General features: G+C 41.2%; 2 protein-coding genes across 5 annotated transcripts; one reads left to right on the top strand and one right to left on the bottom strand.

Moving 5' to 3' along the window:
• Window positions 1-152: 152 nt before the first annotated feature.
• cramp1 (cramped chromatin regulator homolog 1) lies at window positions 153-16,979 on the bottom strand. 4 transcript variants are annotated; one of them, XM_040124292.1, is made up of 20 exons: window positions 16,883-16,979; window positions 14,674-15,050; window positions 12,409-12,611; window positions 12,066-12,219; window positions 11,229-11,312; window positions 10,989-11,037; window positions 10,350-10,435; window positions 9,617-9,740; window positions 9,051-9,132; window positions 7,697-8,644; window positions 7,013-7,196; window positions 6,337-6,509; window positions 6,151-6,225; window positions 5,914-5,995; window positions 5,516-5,626; window positions 4,556-4,713; window positions 3,944-4,130; window positions 3,437-3,604; window positions 2,759-2,904; window positions 153-1,745 (listed from the first exon to the last, which is right to left on the bottom strand). In XM_040124292.1, exons 1-20 carry the CDS (start codon window positions 16,921-16,923, stop codon window positions 1,632-1,634), a joined length of 3,546 nt encoding a protein of 1,181 aa, XP_039980226.1. In that variant the 5' UTR covers window positions 16,924-16,979; the 3' UTR covers window positions 153-1,631. The 4 variants fall into 4 exon arrangements, with proteins under 4 accessions (XP_039980226.1, XP_039980224.1, XP_039980225.1 ...); XM_040124290.1 differs by lacking the exon at window positions 16,883-16,979 and adding an exon at window positions 15,433-15,669; XM_040124291.1 differs by lacking the exon at window positions 16,883-16,979 and adding an exon at window positions 15,433-15,669 and having other exon boundaries at window positions 7,019-7,196.
• An 897-nt stretch (window positions 16,980-17,876) lies between these two features.
• Window positions 17,877-23,607, top strand: jpt2 (Jupiter microtubule associated homolog 2). The gene is made up of 5 exons (XM_040124136.1): window positions 17,877-18,067; window positions 19,078-19,229; window positions 20,103-20,254; window positions 21,315-21,351; window positions 22,060-23,607. Exons 1-5 carry the CDS (start codon window positions 18,012-18,014, stop codon window positions 22,329-22,331), a joined length of 669 nt encoding a protein of 222 aa, XP_039980070.1. The 5' UTR covers window positions 17,877-18,011; the 3' UTR covers window positions 22,332-23,607.
• The last annotated feature ends 1,632 nt before the right edge of the window (window positions 23,608-25,239 follow it).

Raw genomic sequence — 25,239 nt, 5'->3', positions numbered from 1 at the left:
GTGAACATGTTTAGAAGCCAATCACGTTGACATTAGCCATAGTGTTCAGTATCAATACTAATCAATGGGCAATTATGTTTTTCAACACAACCAATCAGAGCGTTTTACTTGTGATTATAGAATGACTGCTAGACTTTTTACAAAAAAAACAAAACAAAAAACAAAACAAAAAACAAACAAAACCTTAAAATAAGTGGAGTGTCAACTATGGCTTTAGTGTTTGATTTCATTATGTACTTCTTACTCTGCTCACTCGCGGAGTTTAACCGGAGTGCGATACTACCGGGAATTGATAGAGGTACCCGAGACATTTTAAATTTAAAATGAAATTAATTCACAATTAATATTTGGAATGAATACACAGCTTGGTCACATTATGGGCAAAAGAGCTTAGGTAAATGAGAAACGTTATTTTCTCTGTAGTTAAGTCAAATGACTCCCATTTATTGTGACAATGTTATTAAAAATTTGAACAAGAATATTAGGTATACCATTAACGTGTAAAAATGAGAGCACAGCTGAAAGATAAATAAGTATATAGAAGAATGAAGTAGATATTTCTTTACGACCTGTTTATGCCACAACAAGCCGACCTAAAGGCCATTTCAATCGGTATTATTATTTCAACATATATTAAAAGTGAAGAAAAATTTCACAAAGTGACTGCCGATTGGACTATGAACTCTGATGTGATTTCAGCACAAAATTCAACCATAGTAGCTGCAGATGATCACATCTGTAGAGCTACTACCAAAATGTAGTCAACCAACAAAAGCTGCCATTTTGCATGTGGCTGTAAGAAATATAGAACCTGATTCCAAACACACATGGCAGGCTATGTTCCTAAAATTCAACCGATAAAACCTGAACTGACTGAGATGAAGAGCACATGAAAATGGATGGCAGGAGCAAAGCATTTTACTTCTACCTGCCCTGCTGTGTTATGCTCCACTTTTGCAACAGAGGCCACTGTAACAACTGAAGGGACTGTATGAAGTATCTCACCGCATTCAGTCTGTCTCTCTCACTGCCATTACTTTCAAAATCCTCTTCCGGCAGCTGTTTGCCACCAGCTGGGATCTGAACTGCACATTTTGGATGATTTACACATTGTGGGGGACGCTCTGAGAGAGTAGAAGACAGACACACACTCTCTTTCACGATCTCTCACACTCACACACACACACACACACACACACACACACACACACACACACACACACAAAAGCACGTAAACACACAAAGAGCAGGAAAAGACATAAAAGATCAGTCAAAATATTTTTGTTCAGATATGGCATAGTATTTTCCTGTACATGAGGTTATGTTTTGTAAACGCATTTGTTTTTCTAAAGTGTTTGTTTTTAAAGGGCATTTCACCTTAAAGAACAGTTCGGTGAAACCAACGCATTTTGAACTCGCTTTGAACAATGGTCAAGGTTCACCACTATTATTGCACTTTTACAAACAGGGCAGGGATGGCTTTTAGGGACTGTTCTTTTTCCACAACTATCTTTTCTTCAGTGTAGAAGCGACAGCGGGCCAACAGTCTAGACACTGAGGAGAAACCCATCCTCCGGTCACTCATGGCTTTCTGGATGACCGTGGTTCGGTGGGGCCGCGTCCTCTCTTCCTCAGGGTGGCGGGATGGAGGGCTCGGTCACAGCCAGCTCCTGAGCCAGGTCATTGAAGCGAGCGATGTAGTCCACACTGCTCTCACTCATCATACAAGCAAGCTGAGAGTCCATCTGCAAACACAACCAAAGAGCTTTCGATGTGCAACAGCAAAGGCAACAGGCAACAGGCAAAGATAAAGATCTGTTTTGTGCAGCCACCTCTGGAGTTTAAGGTTTGCTTTGTGTTGTTTGTAGTTACATATCAAGTCAAATGTTACGCAGCACCATAAAAAAACACAGAAGCCAATATTTAATCAAACTGCTCGAAAATGAAGAGGTGATGAGCACTTTCAAACCAAACCTGATTGATTAGGGTTGCCCTTTTTGTTTTATTTGTTGTGGTTGTCAGTTGAACTCTGGTGCAGACCAAACAACTGCACCAAGACTGCTGAAAAAGGAGGATCTTGATCCGCTTCAAAAACCAAGAGAGCAATTTCCCTATCATTATTAGCAATTGACTATATTGATACAAAATTATATTGGTTGCCATGGTAAAACGTAACAACACGTAACACATGCACATCAGCATGTGAGCTTGGAGAGTTTCTTTGATATATCATACAAGGAGTTAAAACAGGCGTTGAGCTTGTGTCCTATTCCATGTTTGTCACCATTTCTGATTTTAGTCTCAACTAATAATGCTCACAATCGATTGTTTCTTTGTGAGTACTTTGTGACTGTCAGAGAACATAAATATATACACACAAGGCGCAGTAATGTGCTGATTTTCCCCTCTTGGATGTAATGGTGCAATGGTGATTTAGAATGACCGTCACCGAAACTGTCAAGTCAATAAGGTCCTTGTCAGTCCACGTGTCACATGTCACGTCATGTTCACATCTCATTGTTCATTTGTAACAAGTCAGTGTGACCATGAACCAGACCAGAACTACAAGGCAACAATGCTTTTTTTTTTTTTGGTGCCTTGTTCTGGACCAAACAAGCTGAACTACCAGTGTGAACGCACCCTAAAAACATAAAATGTTATTTTATCGGGTGGATTTTTTTTTTTGTTAGAGAAAGAACTACTTAAAAGGCCAGGTTTAAAAAGGAATGACAGAGTGTACATTTAAAGTAAAACTTACCTCTGCCACATCAGGAAGGCCACGGGACTGAAAGGAATCATGGGAGTTGCAGTCCAGGAGGCTAGGGCCAAGCAAAGCTGTGCCACTGGAGGGGCCAGAGGGGGTTAGGGTGCTCCGCCTGCCCTTATCAGGAGACACCATGCTGGCTGGAAGGAAAAAAAGAGAAACAGAGAGACCGTGAACAGAAGGAACAGCTCACATGAAGAGTGGGAAAAAAAAAATCTTTCTTAATAGGACATCAGTGTAAAAAGAAGTCTGCAGCTGTGGCAGTGTTAGTGTCTTTATGACACCCCCCCCCCATCTTTTTAAAGCTACAATGTATTGTTTTACAATCAATTACACAAAGCTTTAATTGTCTGACAACAACATGGGTGGAAGTAGATTCAGCATTGGAATTTTGAATGCTGGGCAAAACCAATCAGATATCAGTAAGCTGATTTTAGAGTTTTCATGGACACAAAAGAAATCTGCAGTCTGTAGATTTTTAATTTTTAATTAAACAATCTGCTTGTCTGTCTTAGCCTTAAACTTTCATTTCTCGTACCAACTCTTTGGACAGGAAGCACACAGAAAAGTTCAGTAGAGCTACAATGCACAATAAGCAAAAAGAAAAAAAAAAAAAAAGATCTGTAATAGTATCTTTTTGTGGATGATAATTTGAGAGAGAAAAAGACTTACAGAGAAGACATCCCAATGTGGAGTCAGATGAGTCGCTGGGGTACCACTGGGGGTCGTGGCTAGGTGATGGGATCCAGCCTCGGGACGGGCTGACTGACGGAGACGAGGCCAACAGTTTAGAGCTGTCGTTGTTGCTCAGCTTTGCCGGAGAGAGAGCTGCCTCCTCACCTGCACCAGGAGAGACGCGCAGCCATTAGCTTACGCACACAATGTTCAATAAGCCCGACAAGTCAGAAGCTTAGTCGGTTGCATGTCAGCATATACTTTCAAACCTCTCATGAGAACACAAAGCCAAACCCTGTCGTTGGGATTTACAAAACTTTTCTTACCTCCTGTCATTTTTCATTTGAATAAAGAAACTCTGTACCAGTCATATTATTCCAGTTTAATGTTAATACCGTCTCCTGTCTTGCTTGTCAACTTTTCTTTTAAGCAATTGGTCAGTTTTACAGAGATAGATAAGCCCTACGTAAAAGGTCCGCATGCAGGTTTGAAACATGCACGCACCATAGTGGGCAGAGTTGATGGCGAGCTCGATGATGGAGTCACTGATGTGTGTTTGAGGTTCTCCGGGGGCTAGAGCCTCTTCAGGGGGGCCAGGCAGAGAAATGTCCAGGAGTGAGGCTACGCTTGGTGGAGAGAGGAGTGAGTCTCCACCACCGGTCACTCCAGGAGACGGTGGAGGCAAACCATTCTGTAGAAAGAACAACTTGCACACTTAATGGGGCTACACAGCTTTTATTTCTTCATTAGAGGGGTTTTCAGTGCAACATGGATGTATATCTCAAATGATTGTTGCTATCCTGCGAGATAAAATGAATTTTAAAATTTAATAGCAAATAAAAAGGGGCCTGCTATTTTTTTTTTTGGTTACTTGGTTATTGTGGAAAGTTGTAATTTAAAGTCACTTTGCTGTTGTTCCAAAAAAGAATTTTGATTCTTCCACCACTGTACAAAACCGGGACTACACTGTACAGATGATCAGATAAATTCACTAGAGTGAGCAGTGATCCAGGTTTTTACCATTATTATTATTATTACTAGTCTGTATGATTGTGGTGCGTATGTGTTTGTGTGTGTATGTGGGTGCGAGCGTGAGTGTGCGCGTGTGCTCCTGACCTCTGGGACATTTTGCTGGAGGAGTTGAGAGTCTGGTTCAGCATCAGCAATAGGTGTGGTGGCAAGCAGAGTGCTGTTATCAACAGCGGGAGAATCCAGCTCCCGACAGGGACTGCAAGGGATGATGCCTGCAGACTTAGCTGCCAGGCCAATGGCACCTGAAAAAGTAGAAACGGCTTAGGATTTGCACATACATGGTAAGTGTTAACAGTAGGTGAGATTAGCATGTGATTTAACATTTCAGCAATTAAACTCAACAATTTTTAATATAAAAATTGAAAGCAGGGGCAATGGATAAAAAACAAGCTCTTCCTTTCAGAGAGTTTAGCTGGAAAAATGTTCTTTTTGTCCATTTACTCCTGCACAAAGGAGTACTTGTTCAAAACCACACTGACTGTTGGAGATCATGTGGGAGTAAAGAAGCCAATCACTTTTTGTATATTTTGTAACTAGGACTTAATTTTTTGATAAAAATCCAGAGAATCCAGGAAATAGTTTCTCATGTTACAGAAAAAAATCCAAAAGCTTGAATGTAAGAATAATGTTGGTAGCATGTAAGAAGCTGTTAACCAAGACTCTAGGAGATGGAGTATCAACTGCAAATAAAGCAAGTCATCTGATTTGAAAATGGATTAATCTAATTAAGGGGTAAACTCTATTTTAATTGATTTTATTTTATTGTGTGTGTAGTATTCCAACACGTTACTAAAAAAGAACCCCGTTATTAAAATTTCCATGCTTAATATCCAATTAAAGAAAAAAAGATGTATCTATATGTGCTATTTTTTCATTTAGTGTGACTACAGAATAAAGCATAACAAGAGGAGGTAAAACTGACACTCAAAGCGGAATCTTCAACAGTACAGCATAAATTATTCTTTATCTAGAATTTAACAGAGTTTTAATAAATCATAAAAAAAACAACAGGGAAATAGATGACTTAATAGAAGCAGTACATACTGGAGAGCTGGCTGGCTGCTGCAGAGCTGGGTGCCACAGGGGAAACTTTGGATATGAGAGAGCGGGGGGCAGGAGCCAGCCGAGTATGGATTGGCCGGAAAGATCCAGTTCCTGAGGGAAGTAACAGGAAATGAGAGAGGGAGAGATTAGCAGAGTTCTTGTTGAAAGAGAAAAATGATATTAAGTTATGCACAAAGAGCAAATCAGCTCAGTGCATTACCAGCGTAAACACATAAATAAGCCTTTTCAAGGGTTTACGTTCAATAACAGAAGTTTTACACTACACTGGGAAAAGTACAATCAATTTCCTTCAGCACTAAACATTTCTCCTCTCTCCTTTCATCCTCTGCTGACAACATAAAGTATAATACTGTAGGATCCTGATGTCTGAAGTGTACCTGTGGCAGAGGAGTTGGAGAGGATGGAGAAGGAGCAGACATGCTGAGGAGTGTCTCCTGTAGTTCGCGGCAGCAGTGTTCGCTGTGGACAAGACAGACGCAACTTTTAAGCCCATCATGACCCAGCAGCATGTAAGAGATGCACAATTAAGACACTGTGTACAAACCAAATGAGATGGTGTTCACTTCGATACAACTGAATGGATATAGTAAAACACCCTTTTGTTCTTCTGTTACCTGAACTACAAGTGGTTTCCGGAATTGCCTGTTCCGAGGTTTTCTCTGTCTAGAAAGGAAAATATCTGACTGCATCTATAAGGGGAAAAAAAAGCCTATTAACATTTTTGCATATTCATGTGAACAATATACCAGTTATGTCTTTGTACTCCTGGTGTAAAAAAATAATGCCTTGCTCTGTCTTACACTGATCGAGTCCAGCTGCTGTCTGAAGGCTAGCTCAGCTTCCTTGTTGGGAGAGAACATTCTGTTGTGTCGCGAGCTGTTGGGGGGCAGCGTCGTGGGTACCGCAAAAACACTGCCCTCTGAGTCGCTTCCCGCTGTCGACCCCAGCAGAGAGCGGGGAAGGTTGCGTCCACCTGAAGAGGGGAGGAACAAGCAAGATACGTTATGTGAGGAGGCACATTATCTATTTATATGTATAAAGCCATTGACCAGCATCTGGAAGAATACAGTATACAAAGTAAGTATCCAAACAATCACCTCTGAAGCAGGAAGGATTTGTACTTCATAATTAATTCCCATCAGCAAACAAACAATTACAGCACCATCAGCACAAACACATATCAGTAAATCACTCCGTATCAGTAGAAATTAGCAGACTCACATGGGACTTTATCAAGCAACGAAGCAGATACAGTATATGCAATATGAGTTATGATCCATCTAATATACACCCCAACCAGTCTTTAACTACATGTAGATTTCAAGTCAACTCAAACCCAAACAAAATTTAGTCAAAAAAACAAACAAACAAAAAAAGGTCGGCAGCTATAATCTTTACAGGGAAACAGCTGTGCTGAAGGTGAATGCTTATTTAGTGCCTGCAGTAGTGGCTTTAGAGTATGGGAGAGAGACTCACAAATACCTGAGGCTCCAGCGTTTGCCAGGTGTAACCTGGCCCCTCGGACAGAGGCCTGCTGCCGGCCACAGCTGGGGCTGCGAACACCTGCTATGGGCCCCTTTCCTGGAGGTGTGAGGGCCTGGTTTTGCTCCTCCTGATGGGTCTTGAGTGGTGATGTGGCTGTGGAGCACAGCTCTGGAGCCTGGAGGAGAGGACACATTAATTACACCATTTGTTCAACTTGTATAGTTCTAATTGTGCTTTTACTATAGTTTAAAAGGTGACACCGAGAGCATAGTTAGAAGCCCGTTCCCCATCCTAAAATCAGATGATATTATACCCCCCCTAACCTTTATCACTCCAAGGATGACCTGTTCTGGATTAGTGCACTTAGCAATGCAATTTTAGAATACACAAGAATATGCAGAGTGATACACAAGGGCCACTTTGAAACTATTTCTGTTTAAAGTTGCATTCTTCATTCATACCACTGGAATGCATACAATCCAAGTCTTCAACCTTACACCCATGTTTAATAGTTAAGGTTAAAAGTTAAATTTCTAATTTTGAAAGATATTTGTGCAAAAAAAAAAAAAAAAAAAAAAAAAAATCATGAAATTCAAATATTTTGTCCACAAAAACATTCAAAAGAGTATCTGGCAACCGGCAACAACACTGCGAGAAGTAGCAGTTAATCCCTACCAAAGGTTTAGGATTGACCTCAGTGGCAACCAGTTTGAGTAGGCAGCGCAAAGCACGGTGTGTCCTGTTGGGCTTGGCCTGTGCCAAAGCTTGTCCATTTTCTTGGTTGTTGGAAGGAGCTGCAACGGGCTGCCACTCATACTCTAGCTGTAGCTTGCCAGGCTTCCCAAACATCAGGTAGAGCTCAGCCAGGGTGACATTCTCTGCGTCACGGGCACTCCAGCCGTCCTCTCTGATCTGCTCAACGCTTCGCTCTTTGGCTGCTGGTGCAGAGCCCTGCGACACTCCCTCCTCGGAGCCAGTCATTGGAGGCTTGGCTAGAGTCTGGCTGGCCTCTGGCGAAGAGGTACTGGTGTTCTGCTCCTCTTTGCACTGCTCCGATGAGCTTTCTACACCACTACAAAACTTCTCCGTGCTTTTGATCACCGCTAATCCACCACTGGCCTCCATGCCAGAACACGTCTTGCCCCCCTCAGAGGGTCCCAGCCCAGTTCCCTCTTCTCTGGGAGCCACAGTCTGCTGAGAAGAAGGGACAGAAACAGACAGAGGTCTCTTTTCCTCTAACTTAGCAGAAGTTTCTGGTGAAGGTTCAGGGTTAGGGGGCTCAGTTCGACGAGTATCACACAAAACAGTCACTGAAGCACCAGCAGCAGCAGCAGCAGCACTTCCCCGTCCAGATTTACTGCCAGTCCGAGGTGGAGGAGCCGTGTGGATGCCCAGGATCTGGGCAGCTGGCAATTCCTTGGCATTAGGCCGGTTTTTGCCACTCTCCAGCCAGTGTACAGTGCAGGAGGCCTTGGAGTGAACCACACGTGCCACACCGGGCAGCGTGGTCAAGGTACTGCTCTCAGCAGGGAAAAGAAAAAGCTCATCTGGCTGGGATTTGCTGGGAGAGGCTGTGCTGGACCGGCTGCCCTCCAGAGCCTCTCTCTCCATGAGACTCTTAAGCTGAAAGATCAGTGTTAAGGACTCAAACATAACTGACAGAAACAGGTATGTCCCCCCAAATTTTTATAGCTCAGATGCAATACCACTGCTCGGCTCTAATTCAAACACTAAAGATGATTACAAATATTTTATGCTGCAACATGCTGTAGTGTGGCATTAGTGACTGGCCGTATAAAACAGACAGTGTATAAAAGAGCAGTGTAAAAAAACCCCATCATCATTTAACCCATCATAAACTGAGAAAATGTATTGTTTCCAAGAGCATTTTAAAAGTTCACTGATTCACTGTCACATGAAAACTTCGCATCAGAGACATCTCATTCTCTGTCCAACCTTTTTCCTGAACTGAAATGGGATCAATACTGCTCCACGAAGTTTGCTAACCATGTGATGTGTTAAAGGATACAATGCGCTGGTCATGGTACGCCCACTTCTGTTTCAGATACTCAATGAGGCTGGAAACTTTCCTGTGGAGCTCCACCACCATCCTGGGTTGGAAAAGACATGTTGATTTACAAGCTGCTGTGGTAAAATGGTGCAGAACAGCAGAAGTTTTGAGACTGGCTGTGTTTTTTCATGTGTAAACCCATTAACTACAAATATACTATACACGTATATTCAGTATTTCAGCCGACCATTTTACAAGGCACACAAGTTTTTAAATAGATTTTTTTTGGGTCAGTCTTATGTTATAAACAGGCAGCGTTTTCAAAACTACTTGATGATGCATTCATACAAACAGATTAATTAGCCAAAAAAAAAAAAAAAAAAAAAAACTGCATTATTGAGCTGTGCTCTTAGTTAATTGATCCTGAAAACAATGGCAAACATGGATTGTTAATTTAATCTTTTCTTATATCACAAACGTCAGATGTCTGCGCGTCCTGAAGGCATCAGGGAGTTTTCAAAACAGCTCCTGCTTGCAGCAGTGTTATGACTCCTCTCAGACATTAGTTAATGCGTAAGCCTGACCTGAGGCGAGGGTTGTGGGCTAGACTCTGAACGTGGGCCCAGGAGTGATTACTGCGTGGTTGGAGCTCCACTGCCACCTTCAGGGGTAGACGCACCGGCTTCTGGTCCTCCTCATCACTCACTCCTGCAAGGACACAAAGACACAGTGAGACTGACAGAGAGATAACAACAAAGCTATTTTCTGGGATAAGGTCAGGTGTTCTTAAAGCGCAAGAGCAGGCATCCAGCCAGTGAGATTCTCTCTTGCAAACTTCCAAGTTTAATGGATTAGCAGGCAATGAACAGACTGTAACCAAAGTCAGTGGTACTGAGGAAGAAATATACAAACCAGGAAGAGGCTTTTTGCAAGGATTTTTTGCAAAGCATTGATACAGCAATGAAAATAAAGATCGACTACATTACAGAGATGGTAGATGCAAGCAGTGGGATGGTGATTATCCATCCTTGATTAAAGGAAATTATTTATTTAAATTTGGATGATTTTGAACAGAGGGGTCAATGACAGGCGGACAGACAAGCCATCTCCATCATCTCCCTCCTGCTGCTCCTCCTCACTTTGCTCCCACAGTTACCATGGAAACAACACTAGCCCACACGCTGGCATTGTTATTGCCAAAAAAACCCCACCCCCACAAACCCTGTGCCTCACCATCACCACAGTTTGTATTTTCAACACTGATGTTTGTTTACTTTGTATGTATAGTATATGGTGGCTGTGCATGCGCATGCTCACCATCGGGGTCACAAAGTTTCTTCAGTGCACGGCACATGGGGGCTTTGATTCGTAAGTTCCTCCCTTTTGAGCGCACAGTGGTGGCCCTGGTCAAACAGACAGAAAAGCAGAGAAATTTTCAGTTTTTTTAGAGGACAACTTTGCTGGATCGCACTACATCTTTCAGTGGAGAAGAAAAAGTATGCTAATAATTCACATTAACATAGACTTGTACAGAATTAGCCGAACAACTGCACAAGGAGTAGACACAATAAAAAGAACATTTTAGAATACATCAGCCATGCAGTAAGCAATATTGTCCCATGTTAAATTTTATATACCATACCACTATTATACAATATTTTGATAATTCACTCCAGGTATCAGTCATTGATCTTAGTGGTCTACTTGGGATAAGTGTTCCTGCTGCTAATGCACTTTTCTTGTATTTGGCATTTGTCATCATAATCTCAAACCAGTTTAGTTTTTTATACTGATTGTGAAAGTTTATCTGGGTTTTTGTAGATGTGATATAGCACTTATAATCAAAAAACTGCATACTAACAATCCCACTTGTGTGCATTTAAAAAAGACCCTTTGTGTTAATTAACATATAAAAGCAGTGGGCTATGCATTTTATCAGTTTTACTACTAACTTACCCTTGCTGGATGAGTTCGTTCAGCTTTGCCACGTTCTTATCATCCATTACTGTCAAAGACAAAACACAAACCCAGAGAGACGTTACCAACATCTTCCCGCAGGAGCAGCTGTCCCTTAGGACTGGGAGCATGAAGCATTTAAGCACGTCCCATGTGTCCCAGTCTAACAGCAGGTAAACACTCACACGCAAACAACTTTAAGGAGACATGCGTTCATAAATGTGTACAGCCTTCACTTACATCCTCCAACTTTTTTGCGGAGCTCAGCATAGCAGATGAGACCGTACAATTCTTGAGAGGATTTCTTCAGCACTCGGGAGTACACTGAGAAGGAAAGGGGGGACAAGTCACAACACTGCTGTAACCAGCAACGCAAGAGGCATGTATATGCTACATTAAGATAACACGACAGTGACACAGAGCTTTTTGTAGGGGAAAGGGGCTCAAGCTTATCTGGTGAGATTCTTTAACATATGTTTTTGGACTGTCTTCCTGCCTAACAAGGTGCTACATAAACATTAGTGTAGCAATTGTTGAAAAAACTGGACCTATAATATATAGTGAGAAAGAAACTAATTTTCTTGATTGACACTACTGTGATTCCAGTTATTATTATTATTATTTTTTTTTTGGCCATGACAGTGACTGTTGTAAGAGGCACTGTAAAAACAAACTTACAAGGCCGGCCCTCATTCAACATGTACAAATCTACTCTATCAATTCAGATATCTTAATGTGTTCAAGTAGGCCTTGTCCTTGAATGAAATAAAACAAAACTGCCTTCCCATAATGACTCACCTAATGAATATTACAAGATAAAGCCCCTTTTTACCCCAAGAACACACATGCATGTTAAGTTTTCTGACACCTCTAGTTGAAAGCTCTAACAGACACTAGAGGATAAGTGAGAAAAGATGAGATGGAATAAGCCATGTTAATATTGTTAAAAAAAAAAAAAAAAAATGGATGAGGAGCTTCAATTCTTAACAAATAAATATTGTTCTATCCTTCAAATTTAAATTAAACCCTCTAAGGTCCCATGTGTTTTGGAGTGACAAAGATAAAAGGGCAGCTCACCATTGGCAAAGTCAATGTGTTTGGAGATCTTGTGCCAGGTACGGTAGTAAAAATGGCGGACCTGCTCCTTGTTCTTCACCATGTTAGCTGGCTTGCCTCTCTTCTTGTACTTCATTGCAATGTTGTTCTGGATAGCTTCAAAATCCTTCCCATGCTGGAGACAAAAGCAGTAGAAGAGTGTCAAAAAATACATATGAAATTATGTTTTCACTTGATTTTAAGTGTCCCATGATGCATGACATAAACATAAATGCCAACAATTTAAGTAAGGTTTGTGCCACATAAGGTAGTACACATTTACTGTAAAACTATATGGTCATGAATATTTGGCTCCAACCTTTACCTCATAGAGCCCCTCAAAGAAGCTGTTTTTGTCTTCTGCACTCCAAGACTCCCATTGCCGACGGGCCCTTTTCTGGTTACCGGCTTGCTCGTCTTTCTCAGCAGACCCTTGGCCCTTGGAGGCCCTGGACACTCCCCCTGTCGAGCTGGCCATATGCCCCGACTGTCCCACTGCCGCCTGAGAGGAAGAGCCATTCTCTGTGCCTGTGTTACACAGAGACAAGGAGCCCACAAACCCATCACCAATGAAACATTTAGAGGAAAAACACAACTTAAATATCAGAGTAAAAAATGTAAGTATTGAGCCAAATGTTTTGGTTGACTGCCCTGGTTGTTTTGTATAGCATGGAAAAGAAAATACAATTGCAGTTCTGAGGTGTGTGGTTTGGAGACAAAAAAAGACATGCAGACAAAGCCACCCACTGCCATTACAGTGCACAACCTGCAGAGCTCCCCCCTCTGTGGTTCAGGTTTGGCAAGGAGGCAGGAAAAGCCATCAGTCCCTCCAGCCAGGTCTACAGTACACAGGTCCAAAACCAACTCGTGGTGGGCTCCAATGGCCAAGTTTACCCCAGCACACAACATAATGCCAGGAGGCATTAACACAACACTGAGGCAGTTGCTGGTGCAGCATTGCGCTATAATAAGGCAACTGTTTTTTCAGGCAAAACGGGTGTTCACTTGCAAATCAAAATGTGTGTGCGGCTTATAGGCACTAACACAGATGTGTCCCCTTCAAAATAGATGCATACCAATATAGCGTCATATCAAAATAAGTAGGGCTTCTTTGGTCAACTGGTCAAAACTTGGGCAATCTCTATTTATTTGATGAAACAATTTCTGTCTTGTTCTCTTTTCCAAAAATAACAAAAGAAATCCACCAGTCGTATCTGTCAGAGCACACTAACTCAACAACACACTGTACATGTTTACTTCTTTCAGATTCGAGGCCAATTCATTTATAAAGCACTTTTTTTAACAAAAGAAAAAACTGACATTGTCAGTGCAGAGCAGCATAATTATACACAAGCAGAAACATGTCGAATCAAGTCAGTAATAATCCCAAACTAATTTTGTATCCAAATACAAAATCCTTCAGCAAGGAATATGCAGGTATAGGTTTCAGTGACACGCTCTCAAATGAATAGAAGACACCTCGGGTACAGTTAGTTTCGAACATACTGTATATTATCACTCCTGCCCCACCCCACTGCCTAACCTTTCTTCTCCTCTTGTGAGACTGGTGGTATGGAGACCCAGGAGGACACCCAAGGGGAGATGCCTCATTTACATGGATACACTCAATCAAGCCAATTTTCCATTATTCTTTATCATTAATCGTGATTAGTAGTCAATGAAGGCAATCCTTCAGTGTTCTGAACATTGCTAAATATTACTATGTCAATTCACCAATGACAGTTCCAATTGCAGATATCACTCACATTGTAAGCTAATCCAGAACAGAGCATCAACCAGATCATTTGCAAAAGAAAACCAGTAAACCAGTAGAGCAAACAATGTGCAATGTGGCAATTCAATTACAATTTATATCCCAGGTTTGCTGCAATGAGAATGCTGCACTAAGGCATCTTTAGTTGTTTCTTTCATCACTGTTGTTTTCTGTGGCATGTGTGGATAAAATGAGCATAATTAATATTTTGAAATATTTAAAAAAATTCTAAAATGACAAAAGCACAAATTGTTAAATTGTTGAATCATTTGATCAATGAAATTATTGGATAAAGGCAGTAAAATCATGATATTCTTCTTTAAAAAAAAAAAAGAAAGAAGAAAAAACAACACACAAAAAACTTATGTGCAAGCAACTCTCTACAACAATGCTTTTCTGTCCTGTTCTTATTACCACGCACAAATACTGAAGTTTTAAACCTGTGATTTATTTCGCCTACACTCAGTTGATAATATCAGTCATAACATTTAAAGCTGTAAAGGCAAGTTTCCAAGAAACTGTGACTAAAAATAGTCAGGTGACATCCTAATTGAAATTTAAGTTCTGGTCTGTAACTCTTCTCCTTTTCAAAGAAATGTTAGGATGGTGTTGCAACTGGGGTTGGAGCAGTCAGAAATCTACACAGAGTGCAAGCCAGCCAGTGTCCCAGAGGATCTATACAGCAACAAAAACAGCATCACTTTAGCCACCGTAGATTAACGAACTGTAGGCACAGTGACACAGTCAAAACTGAAAGTAGACCCCCTGCTAATCCCTGCTACACAGGCACTTCTCCCAGCTGGTCACCTACAGTACCTTTCGATTTTGCCCCGCCATGTCCATTGATGGTTGAGCCGATTGAATCCTTCCGGATCCGTTTACTCGGAGGTCGAACGCTTGATCGGAGAAAATGATGCTGGTCGTGACACGGAGGGGCGGGCTCCGCTGAAGTCTGGGGCTGCTGGGTCGAGCCTAGCCCGGTTCGGTTCGGCGGAGAGGCGGGGAGGACCGTGGCTGAACCGGGGCTGAGACCCGTGGCTGATGGATTAAGAATTTCCACTCCGTCGTCTCCCTTTGTACTGCGCTCCTCGCTCGCCTGCTCTCCGCTCTCCTCCTCGTCGCAACCCTCGGGCTTTCTGGACGGATTCCTCCTCCCATCGACACCGATCCCCTCCCTGGAGCCTGGTGTCATGCTGCCAAAACACATTCAGGGCAATTTTGTCACATTAGGAGCAAAACGGTGTGCAAAATTAACTTCCAAAGACGACGTTCACTGTCTCTCAACATGGCCGCCGCTGTTTGTTTCAAATCCCCTCTCCAGTCCCGACAAAACAACACCAAATATATGCAATTAACGTCTTCAGATAAATTATATTCAACAACCAAATTAGTTCGGTAACTGACGGCAGTGTTTTATCAAGTGGCTTTCAGCTCTAATGGACAATATTTTAGGTTGAATTTCAACTAAATTCAAATGCGAGCGCTTTTCAGTTTAGCGCCCTGCAGAAACGACAACGAAAACCCCTCGATGCATTCGACCTCTAAATAAAGTGTTAATTTCAAATATAATTTTACCCATTTTCGTACTCTTCGGTAGTAGGCGACGTCTTCTTTCTCTTCACCATGGATCCGAACGGTTAGATTGGCTATTACTGATCAAATTGGGCATAATAAAACCGACACCGATCTCTCCGCTTTCTACCCTCTCCTTGCTCCTGCCTCTACTGAACTGAACTCTCTGCGCAGTTCAACTGTTTTCTATCAGCAACAACATTACTCAATGCTTCTTTGCAACAAGAAATAAAACTACAAAACCAATTAAAAATACGACACATTTACTGCATGCAATGAAGAAGAATTTACTATGACACATGTCAATTAAGCTCATTTAAATTGATAAGTATAGATAGTTTTATTGACCCGTGTGCAGGTGGACTTTGCTTGTCACTACGTCACCATCGCCTGCAGAAATGATGTCTGCAAAACAATTTTTCATACACATCCCGCAATTGTAAGGCTTTTAGAAAGTATTCTTTGCTAACATAATTATCGCCTTATGAAAATACTTTTATCATACGTCAAAATCCGGACCGGGCATTATGTGCCGGGTGCACATCAAGACGTAGTGTATTACATTTGTTTAATTTTTTTTTTTTTTTTCAATTAAAAAAAAGTTATTATGTCTAAACATCACAGAAATTATAATAATGTGTTTTCTCCGTTGTTATCCACCAATTTATTTATTTCGGCATAATCAGGAGGAGGGCAGCGTAGTGGGATGACAGCAAAAAAAAAAAAATCAAAGAAAAGCTAAACAAAGAGAGTAATTGGAAATGAGTAGCTTGAACCTGAAAATGATAAGGAATTTTCCTCTTTCTCCATTCAGGCCCAGCCTTTAAATTCAGGATCCGAGTCATCTAAACGATCATTCTCAGACAAATAAAGATGACTGGTCTAATAACAGTGAAAGCTCGAAACTACTGGTTATGTTAGTTAATTTTTGCTTGTGCTCTTTGTGTCTTACATCTTTAAGGTATTGCAAAATTATTGGCCGGATTAAACTCAAATTTAGCTTGTATTCAACGTCAAAATATCGTTTCAGTGTAACTTGAGGTTAATCTAAATTCTTACAGCAACATACTGAGATCTGTTCCACAGAGTCCATATCCTCTCTGCAATGTCTAGCCTAGTAGTTTTAGTAATCTGGTCACGGGGCTGGTGTTTGACTAGAAAGTTAACGTAACTTTAGAAGTGAGCTGTGGTAACATTTTAAGTTATTTATGCTAACAGTGGTCGTTAAGTTTGTTGTAGTAAGATGTATTACATGTATACAAGAGTCCTATCTGTACATACATACATAACGTGGTACCTAGCATGGTTGCTGTTGTTGGCTAGCTAATGTTAACGCTACGGCAGTCAAACAAGCCATAACGTTACAAAAACTGCTTGTAACATAATGATTACTTTTATGCTGAGCCTAAAACAGGTTGTTAGATAGATAACAGTAAAAAATTTTAGGAATTACCTGAAGTAGAAGCCTGTTGGTGGTATTCGCAATCGACACATACGCTGGCATCGCTAGCCGACGGCAGCCCTCCAGCTTGTTACCGGTGTCAGTTCCTGCGGCTCGATTGTCCACGCGCTTTGGCACGCCCACTACAACTCGAAAACAAAGCTTCTGATTGGTCAGAAATACACAAGAACGACGGTTGAAATTTGGTTGACAGAAAGCTCCACCAATTGCTAGTAAAAGATGCCCTGCGAAGGACCAATTGCCATTCTCTTCCTGTCATGCTGTATAAGTTTCCTGATATTTATTTTCCAAGTTCAAAACCAGTTTGACTCTTACATTATCTAACATTTTTGTTCTGTAATTAAGCATTATTTCAACGAGATTAGATCAGCGCTATGGAGGTTTTTGGCGCTCTGAAAGTAAATTCCACCCATAAAGTGATTGACATTTTGATGATCAAATCAATAGGTGGATCTCAGATGATGCACTGGAATTTTGTCCTGGCGCACGCCGAAAACCACCCGGCTAGACGGAATCAGAATTTGATATTAACGACCGGCAACAAAACGTCTACTATAACCATAAATACAACGCACTAGCTAGAAAGCACACAAAATATGACACACGGGGTTTTCATTCAATGGCCTCTGCGTTTTATTTCGTTGCTCTCTCAGACTCAGCCCACGTTCCCTTTGTCCCGGCCAAACATTGCACCCCGGCGAGAAAAACAAGCGTCATATAACGAGATTAGTGCACGGTTGCGTTTATTTAATACTCCTTTGCAGACCAGCAGGGCGGAGTGTTCAGCTTTTTCATATAAAACATGTATAAAGGTTTACATGTATTCAAGACGTACAATTCAGGTGTGACAATAAAAATATGGCTTCACTGTTTTTGTGAACGAAGGATTACGTATTCCATTTGGTGGAGGGATACCAGGTGCAGTGAAACGAGCGCACCGCGTCACTCAGCAGCTTGGCAGGGGACCAGTTATATTCCTCTGTGTCACAGTTGGGTGGACTGGAATTCCTCAGTACGGAGTCTGGTTGGGCACACGCAGGCAGCAGGAACTCGCTGGTCGTCCAGTTGGCGAACTGACGAAGTTGTCTTCGGGAACTTGAAGGCTCAAAACAAAACCACTATGACTTCGACGAACATGTTTCAAGGGCTGGATACTGGCTCAAAACCAAGTTCAAGGTGAAGAATATAACAGTTACGGTCGTGTAGCTTGGTTATTTGTGAAAGATTGTGGCCGACAGTGCTTTATTTGGACTGTAGTCAGCCGCTCCGTCGGCTAGTATCTCAATGTAGGTTAACGTCATTTGACAGGAGCTCTTCTTAGCTTTTTGCACCATTACTTTTTCAGCTAATGCCTTCAAACGTAGCTCTCATCGATGTTATAAGTAAGCAAAATGGCTGTGTGATCGCTCAACCTGAGTTAGCTTGGTCTGAGTTGTCTTCCGTTAGCAAACTTACGAGTCAAGAATTAGCCTATAAGCTAACCGACCAGGCGTTGTCTGCTGCGCCTGCGGAAGTGTGATTGCCACTTCATACCGCTCGCCCTTTGTATTCGCCAACAACGGCGATGTGGCCACATTGTTCTAGTCAAAGGTGGCCCCGTTTTCTCTGACTGACTCGAGAGCGTTAGTTCTTGGGTCAGCTCCGCTAAATAGTCGAGTTCACGTATGTTGTAGATTCTGATTACGTGGGGAAGTATAGCGTAAAGAGTTTTCAGACGTATGGCGCCATTCCAGGGTATATTACCAAATAACCTGTTATCTGACTGCGTTGGCTTAAGCTGTCGCCTGTACTGAAACGTTTATAGCCAGGTTACCTACTACTTGCCTACTACTTGCCTTTCTACTTGCCCCCATTGTGTGCCAGAGTGCAAAAAAACATGACATCATGTTTCTAACAGTGATCGGTAAACATGGACCTCCATGACTCAGAGACTTTCTGAAAACAATAGTATCCACTCTCATATTTGGCAAGGATTAACAAATCCTCTGATAATTGGTATCTTTGATAAATTGGCACACTATATGCATTCTGTCTTCATTTAGTAAGATTATTACCAAGTTAAACCAGTAAAAATCTGTTCCTGTGTCCTGTCTTTGCCAGGTCACACTTGTACATGGTAATTGTTCTTAATAAGACCTGGACAGGATCCTATAAAGGTTGACCTATATTCTTTGGTTCTTTCATAGGGTGTTGCAGCCTCCTGGAGGTGGCTCCAGTAACTTGTTTGGTGGCTATGAAGATGATTCTGCGGCATCAAGGAGACCTAATAAGATGGCCTCTAAAGTTTTTGCTCCACCAGAGGAGCCCCAGAGTGTGCCCAGACGTTCCAATCCTCCAGGTCAGATCAGCCTGTCAGGGCTAAGGGATGTGCTGAGGCAGGCCAGTCTAACCATCTATCAATGTCGAGGGTGTGAAAACTGTTACTATAATGTGATCATTCCAGTATAAACCCTTTCACTGTTCTCTGCCTGAATGTAATACGCCTCCAGATTTAGCTAAGGATCAGGTATAGTCAGCATGTTTTCAGTCCAGTTTACTGTTGAAAAATGGCCCGAGTCTCCAGACAGGGACTGCTGGTTCACCCCGACTACCTTATCCTACAGGTTTTCACTGTGGCATTTGCATCGCTGAAATGTTGAATGAATTGCTCCCACTGTAGTATGATAAAAGTATATGACACTAAAATTTGTTTATATGCACCAGGTGTGATGCTGAAGGGTGAATGGTCATGAAGAAGCTAAATGTAGATGTCAAAATATTTCTTAATCCCATATAAGTAACCATATATGACATTCTTCCACGGTGTCGTGAATCTGCAGGACCACCAAATGGGCGCTGCATTTCACTAGCCTTCAAAACTAGATCAGTCAATCAATCACACTTTTCAATAGTACTTTTCATACATACTCAACGTAACGTGCTTCACACAATAAAAACAACACCTCCACGCAAAAAGCGATAAAGGACTCAATAAAAAAGGAACTGAGGAAATGCTGTTATAAATCTCATAAATCTGCAACAAGGAAATGCCCGAGGCAGAATAAAAAATTTTAAAAAGTTCAGAATAGCAAAATAAGATGATAAGATAAGTGAAGTGTGAAAAAGGATAATAAAATACTGAAAGATAGGAGATATGTCAGAGTTGAGTGTGTCATTATGACAGTGTCCCTGCTGGAAAACTTAACACACGTCTTGGCTGTACTTTATGTAGGTGGGAAGAGTAGCGGAATATTTGGGGACCCTGAACCTCCTGCTCAACCACAGAGACCCATACCACCAGGTGGATCAACCAGCAACATATTTGGGACTGCAGAAATTGCACCTGTGCAAAGCCCAAACAGGAGCCACCCAAATAAGCCAAAGGTAGGCCATGCATCTAAATTTTTTTAGTCCACTTTGACTTTTGTTTTAGTTTTATTTTTTTGTTTATTTTTATTTTATTCTTTTTCACCCCTGACTCTTGACAATAACCCCATCAGCTTTTGCGTTTTTAAATGAATAGTTCAACCCAAATTAAAAATGTATTCATTGTGTACTCACCTCTGTGCAGTCTGAGTCCAAAGCCTGCTAGTTATCTCATTTATCCTTTCCCCAATAGGACTTGGAAGAACACAGCAACTGTGTCACCTGGTATGTAACACAGTTGCTGTGTATCAACCAATCCTCTTCACAGTACAAAATGTTTGTGCAACCAGAGTATTGTCACTGCTGAGTCAATTGCAGCAATCTCAAAAAGGAGAAAAAAAAGATTTCAAGCAACTCCTTAATTTCAAAATCAGTTAATTTACCAGCTTTCTGTAAACGTGTTGAGGTTGGTGATACTGTTGGTATTCCATACAGCGGTTTGCATCCAGCCTTGCAAAACACAGAAAAAGCATGTAAACATACTGAATTTTTTTATCACGTTCAGGTTTGATCAGGTTTTTACAGCTACACATTACCGTGCTTGGGTTCATTGGGTTCACTGTTTTCTGCTGGCAGACTAGGGAAATTTAGCAATAATTTCTGTATCACATTAGTTAAAAATGACGTTTGGGTGTTACCCTAGACGGTTTAAAGCCTGATAGTATGACTTAAACAGTTGCTGTCCTATGCCATGTTATCCTGGTTGGCTTAAAGTTATTGTCAGTTACTGTTCACTCTGTGATTAAGGAGAACGTTTAAACAAGTAAAATTCTTGTTGGGATTAAAATCTCTTTTTCAAGTGAGACCTGGCCAAGGCAACCAGCGTGACTGTGTAAATGAATAATGAATAACAAATAATTTCACTCCGATGCCTTAACGAGGACACTTGGTTGTGGAAATTGTACTGTTCTACAGTATTCAACTGTGTGACAAGAGAGCCTGTTTTAATTTTTTTTTTTTTTCATTGTTGACAGAGTGAAACATCTCTTATCTCTTGATTTATTTATTTTTATTACAGGACAATCTAAGTGTGGGACCTGAAACTGAATCACCAGGTAAGATTAAAAGAAAGGTGTCCATGTGAACTTGGTGTCAGATTTGTGTAATATACTGAGTCATCATTGTCACTTTAGCATTTGAAGTACCTCTGTTAAAGGGCGTGAGTATGCAGATAGACCAATCTGAACCAGCTGCCTTTCCTCTTAGTGCCCCGAGTCCATATCATATGGTTAATGGAATTCTTAACTCTTAGGTTTTAGACATATGGATTTGGTTACCAGCAAATTCATCTAAAATACTGACCAGTGTCTTTTATTTAAAGATAAAAAGCCATTTCAACTGCAAACCGGCTGTTCACCGCGACGTTTGCTATCTGTCACAGTCATAGTCTCATATTCGGTAAAGAAACAAGGAGGACTTTCCTACTGTCCCTCATATTACAAAGCGAATGAAAGGCTGTAAAAACAGCTAGTGTGGATAATATGATACATCCATGTTGCGGTAGTCATATCAACAGGTGAACTTCAACACTGAACTATAATTTTAAACCTAAGCTGTAGTATCTATGGTGGGGTTCTCACAAGCCCCTTAATAAGAATAAAACCAGTTTCAGTAAGTCTAGAGGCAGGTATGGAGTCCACACTAGTGTGTCCATCACCTCTACACTCTTCTTTTTATTAATTCCACTTGAGTCTCATATGTGACCCAAAAAATATGTAATGTCTTAAATGTATTACAAGTGGAAATGGCTCATTCATTTTTAGGCTGCAATGCCCTGGCATCTCTTCAAGCACCCGAAGCCAAGGTCAGCCAACCTGAGGTGAAGGAAGAAATTGCCCCCCCAGCCCCCATGCCAGCCAAGGAAGAGCCTGCTGCTGTGTCAGCCCCCCCAGAACCAGAACCCACTTCTTCCTCCTCTTCACCTCCTAATGAGAGTTCACTGAAGAACCACGAGCCTCACCTGGGACCCAGGCCCCGCTCTCACAACAGGGTCCTCAACCCACCTGGAGGAAAATCGAGTGTGGTATTCTACTGATCAGCTGAGCACACCACTCCTCCCTGTTTGTGTCCATACACTCCTTGTCTGCTCCCCTGTTAATCTTCTCTCATTCCAACATGCCTCTCCCCATGGTTATTTCACCTGTACATCTAAACACAGACCAGGAATTTTGTTCTTCACACCGGGTTCCTGGTCAAATATGTTGCCCTCAACTTCTTGCACTTTCAGTCCTCTTTCTGGTTCCTTGCTCTTTGTCCAAGTCTTCATGTTCTTCTTCATTGAAACCTGCAGTCATGCAATCACCCACCGGTCAATCGACAGGCTAGCTAGTACTTAGTCACCTTGACTGTGACTCTCTTCAATCTCGATAATACGGTTACATTTTCACTGTTTCTGTGTTTGAGCACATGTAAATGTAGTTTGGTTTAAGGCACAGTTATTTGTCATTTTGAAAATTTTTTGCATCTCAAAGGTTTAGACATCGGAAGTAGCTTTATGTGATTGTGGATTCAAATGATCTCGTGTGACTAAAATCCTTGCTAAAATTCATTGCAGACATTTGCTCAAATTTGTTTTAAGCCTTAATTTTTTCAGACAGGAGGGGGTGAATAGATCTTTTCACCATTGTAATATGTGAAATGTTTCAGGGAGTCCCAATAGTGCCACCTTTTATGCGCTGCCAGACCCTTATTGGATGACTACATAAAACCTTTTGTTTAGCTGTTATTCCAAATACGTGTGTTGGACTTAAACCAATGACATAACAATCAGAAGCCTTATAACATCTAAGTGTTCTTTCTTGCCATGTCCCTATTTCAACATGTTTCTACATTAACGATCTGCTGTCAGAGCACAAACCCTGTTCAGGGAGAGATGCCAAAAACCTGAATTTGAAACAAAATTGTATCGAAAATGAAATTGGTCACTCTCAAATGCTTCTGCTTCCTTAAAAAAAATTCCATTTTGATTTTATGCGAATGTATTGTGCAGGTACTTTCTGCTTTGTCCTCATTGCTTGCTTTATCTGACAACATGCCTTTTTTTTTTTTTTTTTTTTTTTTTTTTGCTTGGGGTAGGCCTCTGTTTATGTTTTAAATTAAAACGGCTGAAGACAAGTGAACTCTGGACAAGCGCGTGGCCTACCTGAATCCAGGTGGGCTCATTGATAATCACCTTTTCACTCACTTCATGATGCACATTCATGGTATTCTGGTGCCAGCCTGTCCCCAGTGTGTTGATGTGCCTGGCAGGCAATGAGTGCAGCAGAAGAAAGAAATCCTGTGTATTGCAATAAAACTGTTGTTTTGCATTTAGAGTGTGTTTATCTTGTTTACTTTCCAGAAAATACTGAAATAACACATATCAGAATATTTGAGATTCAGTAATAACTAAAACTTACAAGGGTTGTAGTAGATGAAGCACTTAGGTTGAATTTACTTTTCAAAAGTGGAAATACCATACATACCTTGTTAAATGTTTGTCTGGACCAGTATTGATGTACATACAAACTCCATGTTTTCTGCTCCAGACTTGTAGTTCCTTCTTGACTCACCGACACTGATGCTTTTGTCCGTGTTTTTCCCCTCTGGCAGCACTCTGTACAAGCTGCTCGTTCTAAGACAAAATGGCCACTTTATGCCCTGGAGGAAAATGTAGTTTTAGCTTTGCATTTACACGTTGGAATCTGCAGTTTTATGTCATTTTCTCCTCTTAAGCAATGGTCTGAAAGAGCAGAGAATAATGTTTCTACATGTGAGTATGCACAGTTACTGAGATGGGTAAGAGTCCTGTTTGAATGATAGCAGGCAGCCCATGAAACTAGGTCGCCTTATACTCCACATTTAAGTCTTGATACACATTTTATGACTTGAAAGAAAACCACTATGCTTAAGCATGCATTTCCTAAAAACGAAAGCCAGAGATAGAGGGAAGACCTGGTTGTGTGCCATCTGTAAACTCAAAGCTGTTGCACGTACACGATGTTAGCCACAAAATTAAAATTTGCTGCTCAGAATCCTAGAAGAATGGGTTCTGGTTGGTTGCGCTGCACCATTGTGACCACAATCTTGTGCAACTGAGGCCTCTTTCACGCGCAGCTTGTCCGAATAAGATTTTTCAACTAATGTTTCGTGAGGAATGATAAATATAAACTCCTCAAACATGATTGTTGTGCACTTATCTATGATATAAGAGCAAATGCACAAGCAACTCGTGTGTCAGTTGACTTAGAATGACACAGAATGGCACATGCAAGGTGCATTTCAGGCAATAACAACATGCGACAAGTGGTCAGTACTACTCCCACACAGGTGTTTCTCAGTTACTCTGGCTGACTAGGCAGAACTCTTTTTAGGGTTCAGGTCGGTGAAATTATGCTGTGAGGTTGTTACTTTGTCTAACTCCTTATTATACTAAAAGCCCAAGATCTTTATATTGCTTTGGCACCACCTTGATATCAAGGATCCTGTGACTCTTTGGCAGAAGGAAAATGCAACAGGCTGAGAAATCCCAAGTTAATCAAGTAAGTCAAGCATCTGCCCAGAACCTCTGAAAAAGTTCAATATGAAGCCACTTGAAGCTTTGGAAGTTTTGGTGATGTTTTCTGTATTTGACCCAACACTCACAAGTTCATGATGTCTTTTTCCGCTTATTGTAACTTATTACCTGGGTAATTATGTAGCAAGATATTAATAGAATAATAGCTTAATAAGATATTTTTTTTTGAAAATAAGATGCTTAGTTAAGAACCAAACAATTGAAAGCAACAAAGGGACCTAAAGTGACCAAGGAAACTCAGTGACATAATATTTTAACATTTTATGTGCTAGGAAAACCAATATTTTATTTATGTTTCATAACTAGGCCTAAACCTTAATCTGCTTGTTGGTTTGCACCCACCCTCTGGTGTAAGCCTCTGAAGAAATACTGATGGATGGTGTGAAAT

This window comes from Xiphias gladius, chromosome 3, assembly GCF_016859285.1.
Source record: "Xiphias gladius isolate SHS-SW01 ecotype Sanya breed wild chromosome 3, ASM1685928v1, whole genome shotgun sequence".
In the NCBI taxonomy this organism is placed as follows: domain Eukaryota; kingdom Metazoa; phylum Chordata; class Actinopteri; order Istiophoriformes; family Xiphiidae; genus Xiphias; species Xiphias gladius.
Note: the sequence above shows the minus strand (reverse complement) of the source record. Positions and strands in the feature narration are given on the sequence as shown.